This window comes from Marmota marmota, unplaced genomic scaffold (genome assembly GCF_001458135.2).
Source record: "Marmota marmota marmota unplaced genomic scaffold, marMar, whole genome shotgun sequence".
NCBI lineage: Eukaryota > Metazoa > Chordata > Mammalia > Rodentia > Sciuridae > Marmota > Marmota marmota.
In genome coordinates this window covers 23303768-23323704 of record NW_026000153.1, presented here as the reverse complement: position 1 = coordinate 23323704, position 19937 = coordinate 23303768, and the positions used below count along the sequence as shown (strand labels likewise).

General features: G+C 38.3%; 1 protein-coding gene across 1 annotated transcript in view; it reads right to left on the bottom strand.

Moving 5' to 3' along the window:
* Abca13 (ATP binding cassette subfamily A member 13) overlaps positions 1–19937 on the bottom strand; it is a 423614-nt gene that overhangs the window by 136602 nt on the left and 267075 nt on the right. The window contains exons 45-48 of the mRNA XM_048786593.1: positions 16353–16422; positions 12646–12764; positions 10360–10447; positions 3864–3972 (exon numbers count right to left, since the gene is read on the bottom strand). Coding sequence (XP_048642550.1) covers positions 3864–3972; positions 10360–10447; positions 12646–12764; positions 16353–16422 — 386 coding nt within the window. The remainder of the gene's footprint in view (positions 1–3863; positions 3973–10359; positions 10448–12645; positions 12765–16352; positions 16423–19937) is intronic.

Sequence of the window (19937 nt, the reverse complement as noted above, 5' to 3'; positions counted from 1 at the left end):
ATATATAAATAATGCTCTTGCTAATAAATCTTTCTTCTATTCCCTCTCTCCTTATGAACCATGGTCTTTCACCTGTGGCCCAGATTGGTGTGACATGACCCTTTATTGTATCTGTGAGTATGATAAACTATCTTTTCAAAGGTAATTGTTTCCTGATCTAATGGCCTCACTTCACCTGTTCGATAACAAAACTCCAAATTTTGAGAAACCTTATTACATTTTGTTGAAAATTGTGTATCTAACAAAATAACCACTTCCCCAGTGTAATACATTGGCTCTGGATAGGGAAAGACCCTAACCCTAACCAACCTGGAGTGAAGGTTCATAGTCTCCTCAGGCCTTTCCTGCACATACGTTTTCTATAGGCCTGTGGATTTGTTTTTACTAATTCCCCCCATGCACATGGCTACCTTTAAATACCTTAATTCCTCTTAGAGTTTTGGTCCTGCTTCTTCTTGGGCCTTAGTGGTTCTATTACATTCCTTAGTCATCAGTCTTCTGCCCCAGCATCTGCTGGTCTACAATTCCATGATTTTCACAGAACACATCACAGCTCAAAGAAAGAAACTGGGGATTTGGCCACCACTTCCCCCAAGTCATACCAGGCCACACCAGGGAGGGAAACACAAGAACAAATTTTAAAAAAAAATTCTGCTTTTTCTTTATTGGATTATTGCTTGTTGTAGAACTTTTGATTGAAAGAGCTCATAAAGTTAATTTAGTCAGTTTCTAGGTGTTTTTATTTAATGTTTCCACGGGGGAAATGAAGGCCTGATGCTTCCTACCCTGATATCTTGATGATGTATGAGTCTTCCTTACTTCATCTTTAAAATGCATCTGCATCTCTGTGAATGCTGTGAATCTCTAATCTAGCAGCAGAAAAACTCTGATAGCAAAGTTCATTTCCACCTGTTCACCTTAAATGAGACCAGGATAACAGCAGCTACTCTGTTCCCTCCCCTGAACACCCAAGGGAAGGAAGAAGAGGAGGGAGCTGGCCAACAACCAATGCTGCAGAAAGTTAATACTCTGTACCACTAAATAAATAAATAAATAAGAATAGTATGCTTAAATAAGCATTTCCTTGATTCTCAGACATAATTTCATAAATATATGCTCTCTCATACATTCTCCCTGTCAAAGTTTTACAATTATCAAGGTCCACCACTGTCACTTTAGTCTTACCTCCTTTTCATAGAGATCAAAACAAGTTGGCATAAATTTCCACGATTTTTCTCATTTCCCAAGTTTCCAGCATGGGTTTCTTTTCACTCCCCCTTGTATCACATGAAGATACACCCACCTTTTCAAGATAAACCCCTTTACTTACGTTCTTTCTCTGCCTCTTTGTAAATCTTAATCCATCAATTTTCCTTTTTATTCCTGAATGTTCAAAACATATTTCTTCATCTCATCAGCCTACCAAAACCTTCTATCACTCCTTATCTCACATACGTGTGCAAGCATGCACACACACACACACACACACACACACACACACAATTTCTCTTCTTCTTCTTTCCACAGTCAAATAAAGCAGAGTTTATCTGTTTGGTCTCCTACAGCCTTTATTTTCTCTGCTGTGTTCCCTCTACCATCATTTTCATTTCTATAACTCACTTGGTTTGTCCTATGCAGATGAGCAGCCAAATCCTGATACTCCCATTCACTCTGATGACTCTGGAATAGTTCAACCCTTTTCCTACACTTCTTGAAACTCTGCACTTCCCTGGCCTCTGGGCCAAGATCTGTCTACCTCTAGGGCTACAGCATCTGTGTTCCACCAATTATGTTCTGCCTCTGGCTCTTTTCTCTCTGTATCTTTGACCTGGGTGGGAGCTCATTTATTGACCACCATTATCTTTTATTATAATTATTATTAAGGTTGGGGCTACGGTTACTGAGGACTTCTCTGCTGAACTTTTCTCTCTAGTTTTCTGAATCCTATTGAACATTTCTGTCTATATGTGTGAATCAACCAGCACCTCTGACCCTGTGCAAATCATTTTGCCCCTTCTTTGAAAATGTTTCTTCCTCCTGACATTTCTAACAATGCCATCAGTACTGAGTAGTAAGTCATTCAATTTAAAAAGCTCAGATTTATATTTTAGATTCTTAAATCCTTTCTTGTCCAACCTTTTCTCCCATCTGTTTGAACTTTATCATATTTTTTTTCCTCCAGATTTATCCTGGCCTTGTGTGGATTCCTCTAAATGGTAAGAGCATCCTTCCAACAGGTCACTTGATTGCTATCAACTCTCCCCTTTAATTTATGGCTTTCAAATCACTGTTCATAACATATTACCTTGATCATGCCATTCTTATCCTCAAATAATGGGAAAGACTGTCTAATGCTATCAAAGTTCATACTCCTTACCCTGGCGGTCAAGGTCAGGCAGAACTTGACCTCAAATGATCTTTCCAGAGGGATCAACAATTATCTCTCTCTCTATTCAACTTTACAATGAGGTCAAACTGACTCTCAGGTAAGGTGAATGCACACTATGATTTCTCTTGCTTAGACCCAGAATGGTTTGCTGACCTCAACCTTCTGTCCTTTAAGATCCAATGTAAATTACTCCCTTTCATGAAGATGCCCACCAGAAGTAACCTCCCTCTTTATGGAATAGAAAAGCAAAGGCTCACTATAAGCTAGACATAGAATCCAATCAAGGACTTAGAGTCAAACATTTTCAGAATCATAGCTGATAGGTGATTTTTCTGAACATCAGTTTTCTAATCAGTAAAGGAAGCAAATATTGCCTATGTTCTAAATTGATATAAAAATTCAATTGAGACGTTGGGTATTCAAATATCTCATGGAATTCTTAGTACATTTCTGTTCCTTAAAAATGACATTCTACTATCCCTATTCTGTATGACTTTATACTTTTATACTTCTCTTAGTCATATTCATTTGTATTGTTTTTTATTACCTCCTATAATTATGAAATGATTATTGTGCTGCAAAATACATTTATTTTATTTTTAAAAACTGTTAAAAGACTGGGGACATAGCTCAGTGGAAGAGCACTTGTACAGTGCTAGGTCCTGTGCAAGGTCCTGCATTCAATTCCTGACACACACACACACACACACACACACACACAACTGGCAGGCAAGGAAAACAAATGTGGAAACATAAGGTTGGAGTCAAGTAAAAGCCTATCAGAGTAATTTTTCACCATTGATTTCTATGTGAATTAATGCTCCAACAAATGCATTTTGTGAATAAATTGTAATGGATAAGGCCCATCTTTGCTTATTCTTCCTGTTTCTCTCCTTCCTGTTTTTTTTCCTAAGAAACTGAATTAACTTGATAAATTACAGTTTTATCTATTCAAGTAAAACCAATATTCTCTTAAACCAATAAATTAATTCCAGATTCCAGAAATGGATCTGTGTCATTTACTAAAATAAGAAAGCATAAGTAATCAGTCAGTGATCAACATAGATAATTGATGAGTTGAGAGCCCATAATAAATCACTTTCCTGATGATAAAACAGAGGGGTGAATAGTATTCTACACTGCAGAATTCCATACAATAGTCTTTAAAAAGAGAATTCATCCTTGCTTCTCTAAGATGTGAAAGCCACAGAATCATTTGAAGAGAGAACTCTCAAGTCACCTTTGGCTCACCTCATCTTGCAGATGAGGTCACAGTTTCAAGAAGGTTCAACATTTCATAACATACACACAGAAGCAGAGAGCCTGCAATTTGTATATCTTTACACATCGGTTGACTATTGCTACAGACCTTCCCACTCTTCACTTTCCTATTCAAAACCTTTTCTGTTTCTTTCATTTTTAAAAAATATTGTTCTCTGGAAAATAGTCTAATAATACATGAAAATAACATTACCGTATTGTCTCCAGTCCACAGCAGGGGGTAAGTGTCGCCACAAAATAATGTTGTTTAGATGATTTAAGTAGGAGGGTAGAGAGTGAAAACCCTTCTGATTATACCACACCTAAAAGAGAAATAATTTAATGACTCTAATGAAATTATTCTTTAAGTCTGTTCTGGGGCCCAGGAATGCATGTGTCAATTAGCTTCAACAGCACCTGAATGCAGGACTCAAAGTAATGTCCTGGCTTGGCTGACAGTGAGCAGTCAATTCTAGTCTGCTAATTTTATATTTATCTCAAGCATATAATTTACAGCTAAAAATAGATTAATTTTCCCCAGAACAAATGTGAATGTTGCTCTATAATTATAGTCTCACAGGGGAAAAAGGAACTGAAGCCCATAATTTTTTTCTTTCTCAGTTGGTAAGCTAATGAAATTTGACCTGCAAATTAAAAGCGTGGAAGATGATCAGAAAAAATGATTACTTTCAAATTAATAACTGAATGTGGAACATTATTTCTCAAAATAAATCGAATTGAACATTTGCTGAGCATGGAGAATACAGCCACGTGCCTGTTGGATAGGAGAAAGTTAACGGAGAAAAAAAAAAAAAGAAAGATGGTGTTATTAAAATTGGCATAATAAGTATCATAAAAAAATACTGATAAAACTATCACTACCTATATTTCAAGATATCAATATTTTAATGAAAAATATATGCTTGGTCCGGAAAGCATGATAACTTCAAGAAATATAAAGAATCAATCAGCGCATGTGGGTCTTAATTTAAGTGAATGAAGAGCTCATTTCTCTAGCCAATCCTGTCTTTTGTAACAAACCATTTTGAAGAATTAAAGCTACCCCACAGAAAGTTAACTCACAGAAAAACTATCTAAGTTTTCCACAGAAGTTTCTCCAAAATTAAGAACCAGTCCTCAAGTCACTTGCCTGCCAACCCAAATATTTTTAAAGTGGGATCCTAAGTGATAGGTATTGTGTTGATAGGAAGAGCTGAGTAATTTAAATATTGCTCATGTCATTAAAAAAAAATCCTGCTACACAAGACAATATTCCCTAACTCTTTCTCATTCCACTTCATAAACAATTCATAAAACAGACCCGCTCATCTCTTTCACATTGCTAATCTCCTTATTCAAATATTTTCTTAGGTTCATTGAGTAATCCTTGCCCATCATCTTTTAAACTCCAAGGAGAAGGACTACAGCTTGAGAACTACTAATCAGAGAACTCAGAACACTCTAAGATTTCAAGGCTAAAGAGTGTGGGATTGTACGAGATCCCCCCAAAATTCCTAAAGCAATTTAAACCTACAATTCTGCAAAGGAGAGGAAAATATGAGTCCTTTAGTTAATACTGAACTGAGAGTATACATCACACGTCAGAAGTACGTCCACCTCTTTCACTCAACATGGGTAGAGTCTTCCACACAACTCTGTACCATCATCCCTTGGGGTCTCACCATTACATCACATCCCCTAAGATACACCTGAATAGATCCCATATTTCTGGAAATTATACAAATCAACAGAAATTAGACTTTGGTCAGAGTCAAGGGACAGCTAAAACCCATTGCTTTTGGATCTGAAATCTCCCACTTACCCTGCCCATGACCTTCCACCATGCAAGTTTTGGTCCCTTAATTGATTAATTGGAGATAGAAATAGCAGAGACAATGGTAGTCTTTTACCTTGGATCATGGGCTTTCAAATTTTGTTTCATTTGTTTGTTTTAATCTTTATTTTAAAATCAGAGTAATTTGTTTACACTTAAAAAATAACACAATACAATGGTATAGTATCTAAAGTGTAGTATCTAAAGTATCTAAAGTATTCTTTGGTGGAGTAGAACTGGGGAGACCAGAACCTGCCTTCTAGGCCTTTCTTGCCTCACCCTCTCTGGGATCTGAGGCTTGTGTTGATGGTTTAATGGCCCCAGTTCCTTACCATTCATTAATCTGCCCTCTGCCATGTGACTTTCATAACTTCCCATTCTTGACTCTATGTTCAGCCCCACAAGGGGCTTTGATCCACAGATACTGGCCGAGCTCTGAAAGCACAGGTCTGTTCCTTTAACCTTTTCTGTGCCTCTGCTACGGAGCATGGCTGGCTGACCCACTGGAGGTAAGACACAGAGGCATGGCTGAGCACCCCACACACTCTCTAGTTCATTTCTATAATTTTATGTAGTCTCACTTTCAGGCCAGAAGGAAGGCTCTGTCAATTTCAACACTGTTTCCCGTTCTGTACCTCCTCTCACTTTCTCAACACAGGTGATTCAGAAGTCTACCTTAAACATCTTCCTCCTGGTGACTATTTCCCTATGGAACAAAACAAATCAAGGAGATACAGCATACCTAACTGAGCCCCTTATTCACATATCCCCCTTCGAATGGTGCAAATATGCCACAGTGACCAGTTTTCAGGGTGACCTCCTAGAACTTGTGCCTGCTTGCTTTGAACCCACCAGTTATATCCCCCCTGTAGGAAACCTGTTTGGGTAATATTCCAGACCCAACAAAGGCACTGGCCCAGGCCCCTGCCCTACCTCTTCACTCCCTCATCTCTATGCATGTGTCCTCTGGCCTGCAAATAATAAAATACCTGCTTTTCATCCTATGTCTCCTCTAATCGTGAAAGGGATGCTCTCCATCTTAAAGATTTTAAATTACAACACCAACCATCATTGCAGCTCAAGCCAACAGCCAGCCAACCACACACACACATACGCTCATTCCTAGACAGGAACAGTCCCACCCGGCCTAAAGGAGAAGAATCTCCCAGACCCATCAGCTAATCAATGTCTATTGTCAAGGTCTATGAAGTTGGTAATTATTGTTATACAGCATTATTGTGAGAAAAGATAACTGATAGAATAATTAGCACTGGGAGGGATATTGTTATAACAAAAACAACAGAAAGTGACGAAAAGATACATAGAGGCCAGGACAGGTGGCCTACATCTATAGTCCCAGCAAATTGTAATGCCAGTGACTCAAGAGAATGAGGCAGGAGGATCACAAATCCAGGCCAATCCAGGTAACTGAGGTCAATCCAGGTAACTGAGTGAGACCCTGATTCAAAATAAAAAAACAAAAAAAGAACTGCTGGAGTAGCTCAATGGTAAAGTGCTCCTAGGTTCAATTGCCAGGACCAAAAAAATTTTTAAAAAATTAAAAAATAAAAACACTTAAAGGAGTTTGGAAATAGATGAGAAAACCTATAGGAATGATTGGAAAACAAGTGGCAATAAAACTTTTTCAAATAAATGACAGTAAAAGCCTATAGTGGTCCCTATTATATAGTATCAAAGCATTTGGTAAAATTGTCACCTATGAAAACTTTGAAAATAGGAGATAGAAATTATGCCCCAAAAAACTGGATTGGAGATTTCTAGGCAAAATGTTGAAATATATGGCTTCAGAATAAAGATTAAGGGTATGGCTGTGAGGACTTTGTTTAAGACCATAAAAGAATAAATGGTGCTTAAGGACCATGTCAGGGGGCCAAAAGGGCATGGAATTTAGGAGGTATTGCTCCCTAGTACCCTGATATTGCCCAATTTCATTTTAGAAAGAGCAGCCTGTTTCAACAAGAATCAAGGAAGTGGCTTGTGGACCTGAATTAAATAAATATAAGAGGCCTAGAGTGTTCTGCAGGGAGTAATACTCCTGACCCAACAAAGAAATACCATCAGGCTAGACTCAAAGTAAAAGGCAAACAGGCCCTAGAGTCCAGCTTCCTACAGGCAAGTTGAAACCTTGCTCAAAGGCATAGTTACAAATATCCTCTTCACATGTAGTCCTGGAGGGAGATGGAGAGAAAGCATTTGGCAGGGAGTAGAGGTTAGGGTGACAGTGACAGACTGAAGAAGAGTGTCAGGAAGCAGAACCAGAGACCAGCTAAGGATCATCTCACAGCTGGGACTCCAAGGCCCTGCCAAGAGAGCTCACAGCAGCCCAACCCAATAAGCACAAGTATGCTGCTGATGGTTTGTGGCTGTTTATAGCATCATTTTGGCAATAAATGATTGATTCACAGAGTTTCAAGGAAACAGGCTTAACACGTTCTTGAGACCCTGTATCAGTTCTTCTCTATACTGACTTTACTTGAGAGTGCTTTTCTAAATTCTTTAAGCAATGCATACTGTCTGGTGAACTTAAAATTAGCATGTAGGATTTGGCCTCATTCAATGAAAGAGCTTTTCTTGCTTTTTCTTTTTTCCTCTAAAGAACAGTTTTCTAAAATTGGACTGTGTTCTGAAAATAAGTTGTTGGATTTCCTTCCCTGCTGGTCCCTACATCAGGTAGTGATAATGTCTAATGAGTGAAATAGGAAGTTAATCTGCTTTTAGGAACATATTATGCCACCTTAAAGTAGACCTTTCATCGCAGGAGTCCTGAGCAATGTCTCCTCAGAAAGTAACTAAGCAGAAATAAGAAAAGAAAATCACTCAGAAGATATTCACATGCAAAATTCCAAGCAGAACACAATGTATGGGGGGAAAAAAAAAACAAGAGAGGCAAAGTATCTGGTCTTTGTATGAGAAGTGTATATGTTCTAAAGAGTGTTTAAATTGAATAAACTAAACATTCAAAATGTGAGTGAAAGGACTCATAACTCATGGAAAGTTTGTATGAGAGACATTTTACAGTGTAATGAATCATACATTAAGAATACCCATATGCAAATTTTCCATTTTTCGTTCGGAAGGACTGTGAAAATCATATCATCTATGTCTTACTAATATAGCCGAGAGTCTGAAGGAAAAGGCTGGCTGGTCATTAATTACTGAAAGGTTAATGTTATCATTTGATAGGTCATCAGCCACCACCAGCATCCAGTGAGTTTTTCAGGTAACAGACGATCCTTCACACCTCCCTGCAATATCAGTTCCTTTCCCTCCTAGAAAGAAGCTCATTCCCCAAAGAGACAGATACAATTCACTTGCATGCTTGTGCCTGGAAAAAAAAAAAAAAAAAATGTCAAACAATGAAAACTCCAGAAGTCACCATTCAAGCATGCCTGGTGCAGGAAAAACAATCAAAACAATGTGAAACAGAAACACATGAATGAGTGGCCCCTGAGCACCTAAATGCAAGGACACAACCACCCACTATAAATAAAGAGGGTCTGGATTTGGAGAGAATAAAAAGCAAAAATATTCTTAGAGGAAAGAAACAGATTCCTTCTACAAATCAGGCACGTTTTAATATTGGCTACACATGTTCCAATCTATGCCAGCAAATGTATTTCAGGGTGTCTATCAAGCTATGAATGATATTTTCACACCAAGCTATAAATCTCCTCACGTATGTTGACTTTAAAAAAGGTTGGGGAGGGGGAAAGATCTGAACAAACCTTGCTGAAGAAGAGATTTTTGAGCTGTCCACACTATGACATAGAATTTTCTTCAGGGATTATATTTAAAGCAAGACTGTTAACATTTTCATCAGGAATGACACTGTGAAATACATGTGAGGAGTCTTTATTCTCCTGAGGGAACTTTCTCATGCACAGGTCCTAATATGAATTAACTTTTCCAGGTTCCATATTTCCAGGTTAATCCATATTAGGACCTGTGCATGGAAAGATATCTGGAGGGTATCTTCTGGGAAGATCATCAGTTTCATTAATTCTATGTTAAGGTGAAGTGCAGATGAGATACCCACATGATAGAAATGAACAACTTTGGGTCATTTCTACACTGATGTCCTAACACGACTGACAAGCACTCTCTTACAGTGGACTTACTTTCCTCCCACAATCTACTTTTTTTCCAATTTCTCTCTCAGTAGAACACCAAACTATTTCCCCAGTCATGGAGACCAAAACTAATTTTTTCAGCTTTCCCCAGTTCAAGATTGTGTTGATTTTTTTTCCCTTAGAAAAATCTGTAGTATTAACTAATTCTGCATTGCTATTGGTGGATAAAAGCATGTTCCTCTATCCCAGTTTCTCACACCTGGCAAATCTTGCCACCTGTTTTCTGTAATTCAAAAAAAAAAAAAAAACTATACCTAATTAATAGGATACTCCTACCAGGGCTTGAAAATCTGGGGGTCCTTTGAGCTTCCTGTGTATTTGCTGATTTCTCAATGTCACCTCTGTGTTCATCAGCCTTTTGGAAGATAAAGAATTAAAGTGTATGCATAAAAGAATTTTTTGGCCACTGGGGACAGTAATGACATTTCTACTTATCACAACTATGATATCTCTAAAAATACCTTATCTTTACACTTGTTTTGGTCTTATTAAATGAAGTCCTGACTTAACAAAAGCAGGAACCTATTTGCTCTATTTCCACACAATCTAAAGTACAAAATTTCATTTCCTCTATCAAGGAAATGTTTATATACAACTATTCTTATTCACATAAAGTATTAGGATTTGATCCAGCCCCTACTACTACTCAAAAATCTATTTGGATTTTTAATTTTCCTAAATACTTTCTAAAATTGGAAGGAAAAAAAAAAAAAAAAAACAATTACCTTTGCCAGAGTTCTTGGTTTCGACTTGTTTGCATTCACATCTTGAATTTCACTGGGGTCTTGCACTCCAAAAGACCAGCCTCCAAGCCTGTTAAAAGTAAACATGGGGTTAGTGCTCCAATCAGTGGGCACCAGGACTTCTACCCAGAGGGTATTTAGTTACCAACCACACGAGGTATGGTGCTCTTAGGACCATGGCCAGCTGAATCTCTCTGATGGGCAGAATGACCAACCACACAGCCTAAGGCACATGCTTGCAGAAGTGACTACCCAATTCCAGCATCCAAGGAGGCCACTGCTTATGGAGTAGAACTAGATTAGCAAGTATATTTCTCAGAACTTACCACCTTGCTAGGAAATGCCATGCAAGCACATGGTGTGATCATCAGCAATTTATTTTAATCAAGGTCATTTCCTCAAAAAGCACACTATTTAAGATTACCTGGACCATCATGATATTGCAGCCACCCTGGTTTGAAGACCCTACTCTACTCTTCTCATTCACCACTCATATCTCACCTGGGTCAGGAAGGCATCTGAATACAAGAGTTGAGTGAGATGTTCCTCCTTGAATTCTCCCAGTACCCTACATTCCCATATATTATATCAATTACCACCCTTTTTTAAAATCTTCTACTTACTACCTTATCTTTCATGTAGCTCTGTGAGCTTTTCCTAGGTAGAAATTATAGATTTAATTTCTGTTATCTCCATGGGCTGCATGGTATCTGACATTTATTAAACTTTCAAACATAATTGACATTAGAAATAAAGGCACAGGGCTGGAGATGTGGCTCAAGCGGTAGCGCGCTCGCCTGGCATGCACTGGGCGCTGGGTTCGATCCTCAGCACCACATAAAAAATAAAATAAAGATGTTGTGTCCACCAAAAACTAACAAATAAATATTTTAAAAAATTCTCTCTCTCTCCCCCTCTCTCTAAAAAAAATAAAATAAAAAGAAAAGAAATAAAGGCACATATTAAACACTGTCCCCCACTCTCTGGATAGAAGGAGATTAGAGAACAGTCCTATACATGGTAACTCTACTTGCTACAAAAATTGAGGCAAAGGAATAGGAATGCACTCCTACCTGGCTGAGTTAAATTCACTCATTCATTCAACAGATACTCACTGAGCACCTTTAAGGTGCCAGATACTATTCTAAGTTCTGGGCACAAAAGATCCTACCATTAAAAAATTAACCATCAGGGTTAAAAAAGGAAACTGGAGGTTATAGGACATTTTTATGGATGCTAGAAGGTGGGGAAGCAGGAGAGACACAGTTAAAACACATTGGGGTAGAAAAGGTTGATGTTCAGGAGGATGAGGATATGCTGGTCTGACAAGGGCAAAGAGGAGACAGAGGGCCTTAGGTATCTCAGGCAACATGGACCATCTAAATGAAATAATGCATTATATTTGGCAGGCTTAGGAAATTTGACAGTGAGGTGAATGCTTCTGAGATTTTAAAACAAAACTTCTTATTCATTTCTGCCCTCCATCCCTTTCTCTAAATTCACCTCCTCAGGCTCAAGGAAAATCAGCACAAAGCAAAAGCTTTACTCAAAATCACCCAAAGGAATTTTAAGATACCATTTGTACCCAGGTGCCCATACTAGATGTGGCAAAGTATAGGGAATTCTAAAAAGAGGCCATTATTTCATTATGCTGTTAACTCATCTGCTTGAATTCCCTAAAGCAGTAAAACTGCTTCTGGCTCCCCAGCCTCTACCACTGATGGAATCTCAATTGATATGATTTCCCCCAATGCTTCAAAGATTGAAAACCAGCAGTGAGGAATCTGATTAAGGCCCACAGCATATCTTTGGAATTTTTATGAATACCAAGGTGAGTATTAGACTTCTGAGAGTTCATGAACATTAACATTTGAAACAATAGGTTCTTCAAAGCACAGCTGGCACTTGATAACCTTGGGTCCTACAAACATGGGTTCAACCAACCAAGATAGAAAACACACAGGAAAAAAATTGCTATGTACTAAACATGTGCAGACTTCTATTTCTTGTCATTATTACCTAAACAGGACAGTATAACAACTATTTAGGCAGCATTCACATTGTATCAGTTCTAAGTAATCTAGATATTTAAAGTATTAAAAAGGACATATGCAGGTCATATACAGGTACTATGCCATTTTATATAGGGGACTTGAGATTCTGCAAACTTTGGCATCCTTGGGGCTGCAGGAATCAATTACCAATATGTAAGGAGCAGGACTATAATTCAAAGACAATAGAAAAGATAGAGGGACAGTTGTAACACACCTTGGTTTCTCAGATGGCATCAGCAAGTACTGCTCCACATTGAAGTCTGAGAGATTGAGCAGGGTATGGCCCAGGCAGTTAGTCAGGTAAGGAGCCCCAGCACTTCCATTTGGACACTTCTGTAATAGTTTTCAAAGGATAAAATAGAAATGTTTACATAACCCACAAACCAATTTACCATCATTGCTTTAAACGAAATGTGATTTTTTTGTCTTTCAGTTTTTAATCAATTATCTTCAGCCTTTTATACATTCTGACTTCTAAAATCTCTTTAAGAGTCTCCTATATTTGAGAATTGTGCCAGAATTCCACTGCAACCTGTGCAGTCAATTATATCTGAGAACTTCAAATCCTTTTCTGTATGTAAGTTTGAGCAGATTTGTAAGGACTAAAAAGAGAAAAATGTTTTCACTGGGGTGATCTTGTGTTTGATGAACCTGAAAGAGAGTCAGAGGTAACTAGTGGGAGGGAGATAAGCAGAAGAATTCAAAGGCATGTGCTTCTTTCATAAGTGTCTAAAGTAGAATTCAAACAGCTCTTTCCTGGCAGCTGACTAGAGTGCTAGAACCACGTCTGAATCAAGAAATGACCACCAAACGAGGTGGGAGTCAGTGGTCACAGCTACGCACCTGACCTCAGACAAGTTCAGACTATATGGATATGGACTTTGCTTCAAACTGGGAGATAATAATATAATAGAAATAGGAAATGACCGATTCTAAGCCTTTCACTCCAGATTTGGAAACTTTTTTTCTTATTTGCAAAATGGAAATAAAAACAGCCCTACCTGTGCATGGGTTTGTCATTAGATTCAGAAATGCACAAAAGAACTATGAAAAAGTAAGAAGGGTTGTTTGTATATGCTCAAGATATTTCTCTTAAGTTCTTGATGACAAGGCTTGAGGAAAGACAGTAAGAATAAGAATTGTTGTAAGCTGTAGTCCAGCCAAATTCTCACTCATATGTTAAATCTAAAAAGGTTGGAGTTAAATAGATAGGGGGTAGAATGGTGGTTTCCAGAGACTGGAGGAAGGAATGAGTGGGAAATGGAAGGATGGTGGTCAAAGCGCACAAAACTTAAACAATAGGAATGCGTTTAAGAGACCTAGTGTACAATATGGGGACTACAGCTGAGAACAATAGACTGCATACTTGAAAAATGCTGGAGAATAGATTTTAATTGTTCTCACCTAAAAAAAAAAAAAAAAGAGAGATACACTGTGGAATGGCTAAGTCAATCTATTTAATTATGCATTCTTTCAAGAATAGCTCAACTTAGCCATTCCACAATGTATACATATATCAAAACATCATGTTCTACACCACAAATACACACAACCTCTACCTGCCAATTAAACTAGAATGTAGAGCTACATAATTCAGCCGAACTCGATTAACTAACTCACAGATTGACGTGATAATCTTTAAGGTGTCCATGAGACGGATTGGCATCATGTAGCCACAAGACAATGAATGACAGTATCCCATAGGAACTGAAAGAGTGAAGGAATATATTCTCCTTTCCAGCCTTTCGAGGGAGCACCTTGACTTCAGACTTCAGACTGAAATAATACTGGTACTGATCTCAGACTTCTGGTCTCCAGAACTGTGTGAGAATTAATCTCTGTGTGTGTGTGTGTGTGTGTGTTTCAGTAACCCCGTGTTTTTAACATTTGTTACAGTAGCCACAGGAAACAAATGCCCCCTCCTCTCACCACCTATAAGGCCATATACATTCCTGACTGTATACAGTTGTTCATATGGTTGCTGTTATTCATAAGAGTGAGGGTCCTAAAACTTCCTGAATATTCTTCAGAGCTTGCTTAGTTCGCATTCACTGGTAGTTTTCCTAGTGGTGTCTTTTTCAAATAATGAGAACAACAAGTAACCTTGGAACATTTTTGTGGGTTTAGAAGAGCCATGATATATTGAAATGTGAGGAAACAGACACATCCTTGTGGACCCAGGACTTTTGGATGGCACACATAAATTTAAGGGGAGAGAACTATTTTGCCCTCTGCCAAAGAAAGTTAACTTGGCTTACCATGATCACTAAGGATCTGAGAACAGACCTTGGATGTGGGCCACCTTCCATGTACTTTCATGAGTGTTTCTTTGGAACCAACCCCAAGGAGCAACACCCTTTCCTTGGGGCCTTTATTATTCTCACCTGAACCCCTTTTCTGTTGAGGTACTTTGATTTCTAATCAATTGACCAGTGTTTCTCAAAGTGTAACTCAAAAAATATGAACAAAACAAAACAAAACAAAATGACTGGCATACACACACACACACACACACACACACAAAATTAGTTAAATACTTTGCAGACTATCCTGCACTTCTTTTTCCTATTGCCAATTCAAACCCACATTGCTACAGCTTATTGAAGAGCTATGGCAAACAGACCTGCCTTAACCAGAACTTCCAAAACCTTAATATTGATTTAACTAGCACTTCCAAACCTTATTTGGCTATGAAACTTTTTCAGATGAAACCTTTCATTCTTATATACATTTTGCTAAAATCTTGCAGTTCATGTGAATGGGAATGAATTTATATTTTGAGGCTTATACAAATAAACCCCTAATATTTATTCATTTATCCTTTAACCATTAACACCCAATCCAATTCCAATAAATTTTGGGTAAGCTGGTTAAAAAAAAAAACTACTGATACAATAGAATGATTAAATCAAGAGAATAAGTGCATGGTGTGAAACATTAGAAGTATTATGAGTGCATGAAAGAAACAACAGAGAAAGGCAAATAATTATGAAAAAAATATGAGCAAAAAATAGCTGGGCTAGCTGGTTACTACAAAGGGACACCAAACATAGCTGACCTTTTTGACCATAAGACCAAAAGGAACCGTGGAGAAATCTATCAGCCCACTCAGGTCCACCAACACTTAGAGTATCCATTATGGGAACTGAGTCACTGCTCTTTCTTACATCGCTTTGTCTAAGAGAAGAAAGCTGAACAAGCCCTCTAAAGGCAAACTTTCTTAAGTCACCAAACTGTTAAGAAGAATTCATCTGTGGGCCATTACATAGAAAGGCGTGAAATCATATTCTCCACTCAATGAAGATTTTTTTTTATTTTCCTTTTTTTTAGGTAAATCAGGATTGCCACATTCTCTTGTTAACTGTGGATAACAGGTCTATGCCTTTTATTAATCAGATTTTGAGGTCTCCTTTGAGATGAGTCCCAATTCATTTTCCAAATAAATTTCAATTTGTTCTTCTTCAGACTAGGGAGCTATGGCCTTCACATCAATAGTGGAACATCTACTTCCATTTGTTTTTGTGTAAATCAACCATATTAGAAATGCTAAGTGGTATCTTCATTTTTAATATCTAGCTCTCGAAAATCAGATAAAAATATGATGACAGCCTTGATGTCCTCGAGCCTTGAAATGTGGGGAAATAACCTCATAAGGGGCTATTCTGGGTTTAATTAATAACTAAAGAAGATTTGTTTGCTTAATGAATGCCTATGGGGATGTTCATGAACAAGAGCAGTGGGCAGTGAGTAAGGGGAAAGGGTTGATTCTATTTAAGTGTCAGATGAACAACCAATGAAGTGAACCAAAAAAGTCCACAGGAACTTGAATAAGGAAAATGGAGATTTTACAGATGGAGTAAGCTCATTTTTTTTTCACTTAAGGTTTTTATTCAAAAAAGATCAAAAAATGCAGAAACCTACCAGGCAGCCACATGAATCCTGAAACTTCAGGTGAGGGAAGGTATCCCTAGACCAGCATGAAGAATTCTTCCTAAAGAACAAAGGAGAGAATTGGAATGATCTTTTGGATTACAAAGCTATTTTATTTCCATAAAAGAGAGTCCCATCACAGTAGAACACAGTTCACAAGATAATCACCTCCTGCTGCCGTGAAGGCAGAGCTCTGACATTTGTTTTCCCAGCGTGAGCTGCTAATCTGATGACAATGTTTTATTGCAGTGCCAGTATTTCCATTATATGACATGATGCTTACTCGGCTCCTGGCTCCCTGTACCGTATACACTGCCCAGGGATCCTGGGGTTTTCACAGGGGCTCTGGGCTTGTGGCAAATCCAGAGGCTCCCTGACTCAACTCAGGTACCCCAAAGCAATTCATAAACACAGTAAACTTCTAATTCCTTTCTTTAGAATGACTCAGTAATTCAATCATCATTTACAGAAAAGCAGTTTTTACAAACTTTACTTTGGAGAAAGAGTGTGCAACAGAAGCAGTTATAAAAACAACAGTGGTTCAAACATTTTTCTTAAATCCAGTTTCCCTGTAACTTGTTATCTTTGTGGGTTCCAGACTTTAAAAATTTTTTCTGAGATTTGCAAATCAAAATTTACTTTAGTAATAATTTTTTCTTATTACTCAAAAATTGGGCAACTGAATTATGGGCATTGGCTAGATATCTTTACCAAATTTTTCTTATCCCCACTTTTTGGAAGAATAAGTGGACTCCTGAAAGGTTAAGCAGCTGACCCAAGATCACATAGCAGAAGGACTGGCCTGCTGAGCACCAAGCTCAGGCTTTCTGTCCAGATGAGTTGCTATCACAAGAGAAACTCAGTACAAAAATGACAAGTTGGAAAAAGTACAGGCCATGAAAGGAAAGTTGACATTTCTAATAACTAGGTTAGTAAAGTACAATTTCCAGGTAACTTTTGAAATATTAAAATTAATTTGAAGACTTCTCTACTACTACTTCCTTGACTGATTAATTTATGGGGACTTCATTTTAAGGATTAAAAGTTAATTTACAAATAATACCTAAGGGAGTTGTGTATTTAATCACACTTCTTTTTATGATAATTGTTTTTTTAAAAAATAATTCTGTTTCTATTTCTTAAACTCAGCTGGCCCTTTTTGCTTCAGATACACATCTCAGATGATGGGTATTAAATACTATGGACTGGAAGTTAGGTCCCCAGCATGATGGAATTGGGAGGTAGTGGAACTTTTAAAAGTGAGGACTGGTAGGATATAATGTGATCACTGGGGACACCAACCTTGGAATGGATTGATGTAGTTCTGAAGGAACTCCAGTTAGATCCTAAAAGGGCAGATTGTTATAAAAAGAGCAAACCAGATCCCCAAATCTCCTTGTTTCCTCTTTTGTCACATGATCTCTTCTACATGCACTCCTTCCATTGTGATGCCATTGCCAGAAGCTCTCACCAGAACCAACAGATGCTAGCAGTACACTTTTGAAGCTCTAGAAATGTGAGCTAAATAAGCCTCTTTTTGTTATAAAGTATGCAGGCTGGGGTGTTTAATTATAGCAACAGAAAACAGACTAATAGAGCAAATGTGCATAATTTAATGAATTGCTTCAAGTGGTCAGCCCTCTTCTTCTTTACCAATTCTTACATTATTCTTCCCCTAGCTCCCTTTGATAGAGTAAAATGTGTTGCCATGAGAGCTACATGATGATCCAACATAGCATTTAACAGATTTTTAGTTTTTTGAGCGTCTTTCAGTCTCCAATACTTTTTTGTGTTCAAAGATTCACTATGAAGTTATGTGAACATTCATAAGAGGGTATCGCCCATGGGCACGCAGGCGACAGATTCAGGGTCACTCTTCGTGAATTGTGCTGGCAGCTAAAAGACCACACAAACACAGAAATGCCTTTTGCAGGGGTCAGGGAAGGCTCTGAGACCTCAGGTGTGAGCTCCCACACTGGGAGTCAAGGGGAGCAAGAAAGGCAAGAAGCAAGAGGGAGAGCGCACCCCAAACCCCTATATTTATTGGGAGAAAGACATTCAATAGAATATTCCACCCAAATAAGGCAAGGGATTGTGTTACAACAAATGGGGGGGGGGGGGCGTGTAGCCCAGTCCCATTAGGTGACACCCACTCCCAGAGCTGCACTTCCTTGCTGAACAAAGGTAAGGCCCACTTGCTTCTCACTGTGTGCGATGCCAGTTCCATACCCCCACTACTCAAGGCTAAGGGGGCGTGCTCAGCTCCTGTTCAGGGTGGCCCCCACAAGAGGGACAGGCAGCAGGGATGATATATTGGAAATTAGATGCTTCTATGTAAATTTCCTCGTTGATTTTAGGAATCTAAACACACATTTAAAGCATTTGCCCAACACATTCTATAGAACACACCTACAGTGAAGATATTCCATAATAAATGCTTGGTACTTAAGGTTTGGAAATGCTGGATTAAATAGTTCTTCCTAACACAGGACTGCCTAAAGTTTTTAACAGCCTAGAATGCATTTTAAATATCTATAGAGAGGCAGATGCTATAAGGACATCCTCAATAGTAGTGTTCTGAGACTAAAGAACACAAAAGCATTCTACAGCAGGGCGTAGAGACACATGCCTGTAATCCCAGCAACTTGGGAGGCTGAGACAGGAGAATCACAAGTTCAAGGCCAGCCTTAGCAATCTACCAAGGTCCTAAGCAAGTTAGTGAGATCCTGTTTCAAAAAAATAAAATAAAATGGGTTGAGAATGTGGCTCAGTGATTAAGCAACCCCAGGTTCAATCCCTAGTACCAAAAAACAAAACACAAAGAAGCACTCCACAGAGGTTACCCTGGTGTTTGAGTTGGGTGCTGTTCTTCCTATAGAGGTAGAAGAACATGAATGCCAACAGAGGCAAATAAACGGTTCAGTTAGATGCCCAGGTCACATGGCTAATAAGTGGTGGAGGTGAGAATTAGTTTGAAGCCAACCCAGTCCCAGTTATGTGTTTTCCACCCCAAACCTTTGATACCTAACATGCACTTGATGCTTATGACCCTTGACCTCCTTTCCCAGCTTTACAAACATCTCAGAGGGGACCTGTCAGCATCCATGCCAGGCTCTAAGGATGCCATCTCTCCTAAGCGTTTGCAGGCCAACAAGCCTCCTAGATAATCCTGAGCCCTGGAGATATCAGGCCACTGAGTTAATCTGCCACATTTCTGCAATCTAATCATGGTAATGGCTTTCTTCAATTTATGATAATAAATTTACACATCTTACACATCTCCCCAATTGCTGACTAGCACATTTGTTTCATATTAAAACTCTAACAAGAATGGGTATGGAAAGTGATCATTTTGCCTCAGAAATAGTAGGGGAATTTATCACCAGAGTGCCACCTGATATGAGCCTTGTAAAATGAAATAGATTATGTACATTTAGCATTCTACTTCTAAAAATTGGCAACTTAAAAACATTTTAAAATTTAAATTATGTGCCATTGACTATTATGAGTAAAAAAAGTATTTTAGGTCAGATTTATACCATAATTAGTTTTTCTGGAACTCTACTAATCTCTGGG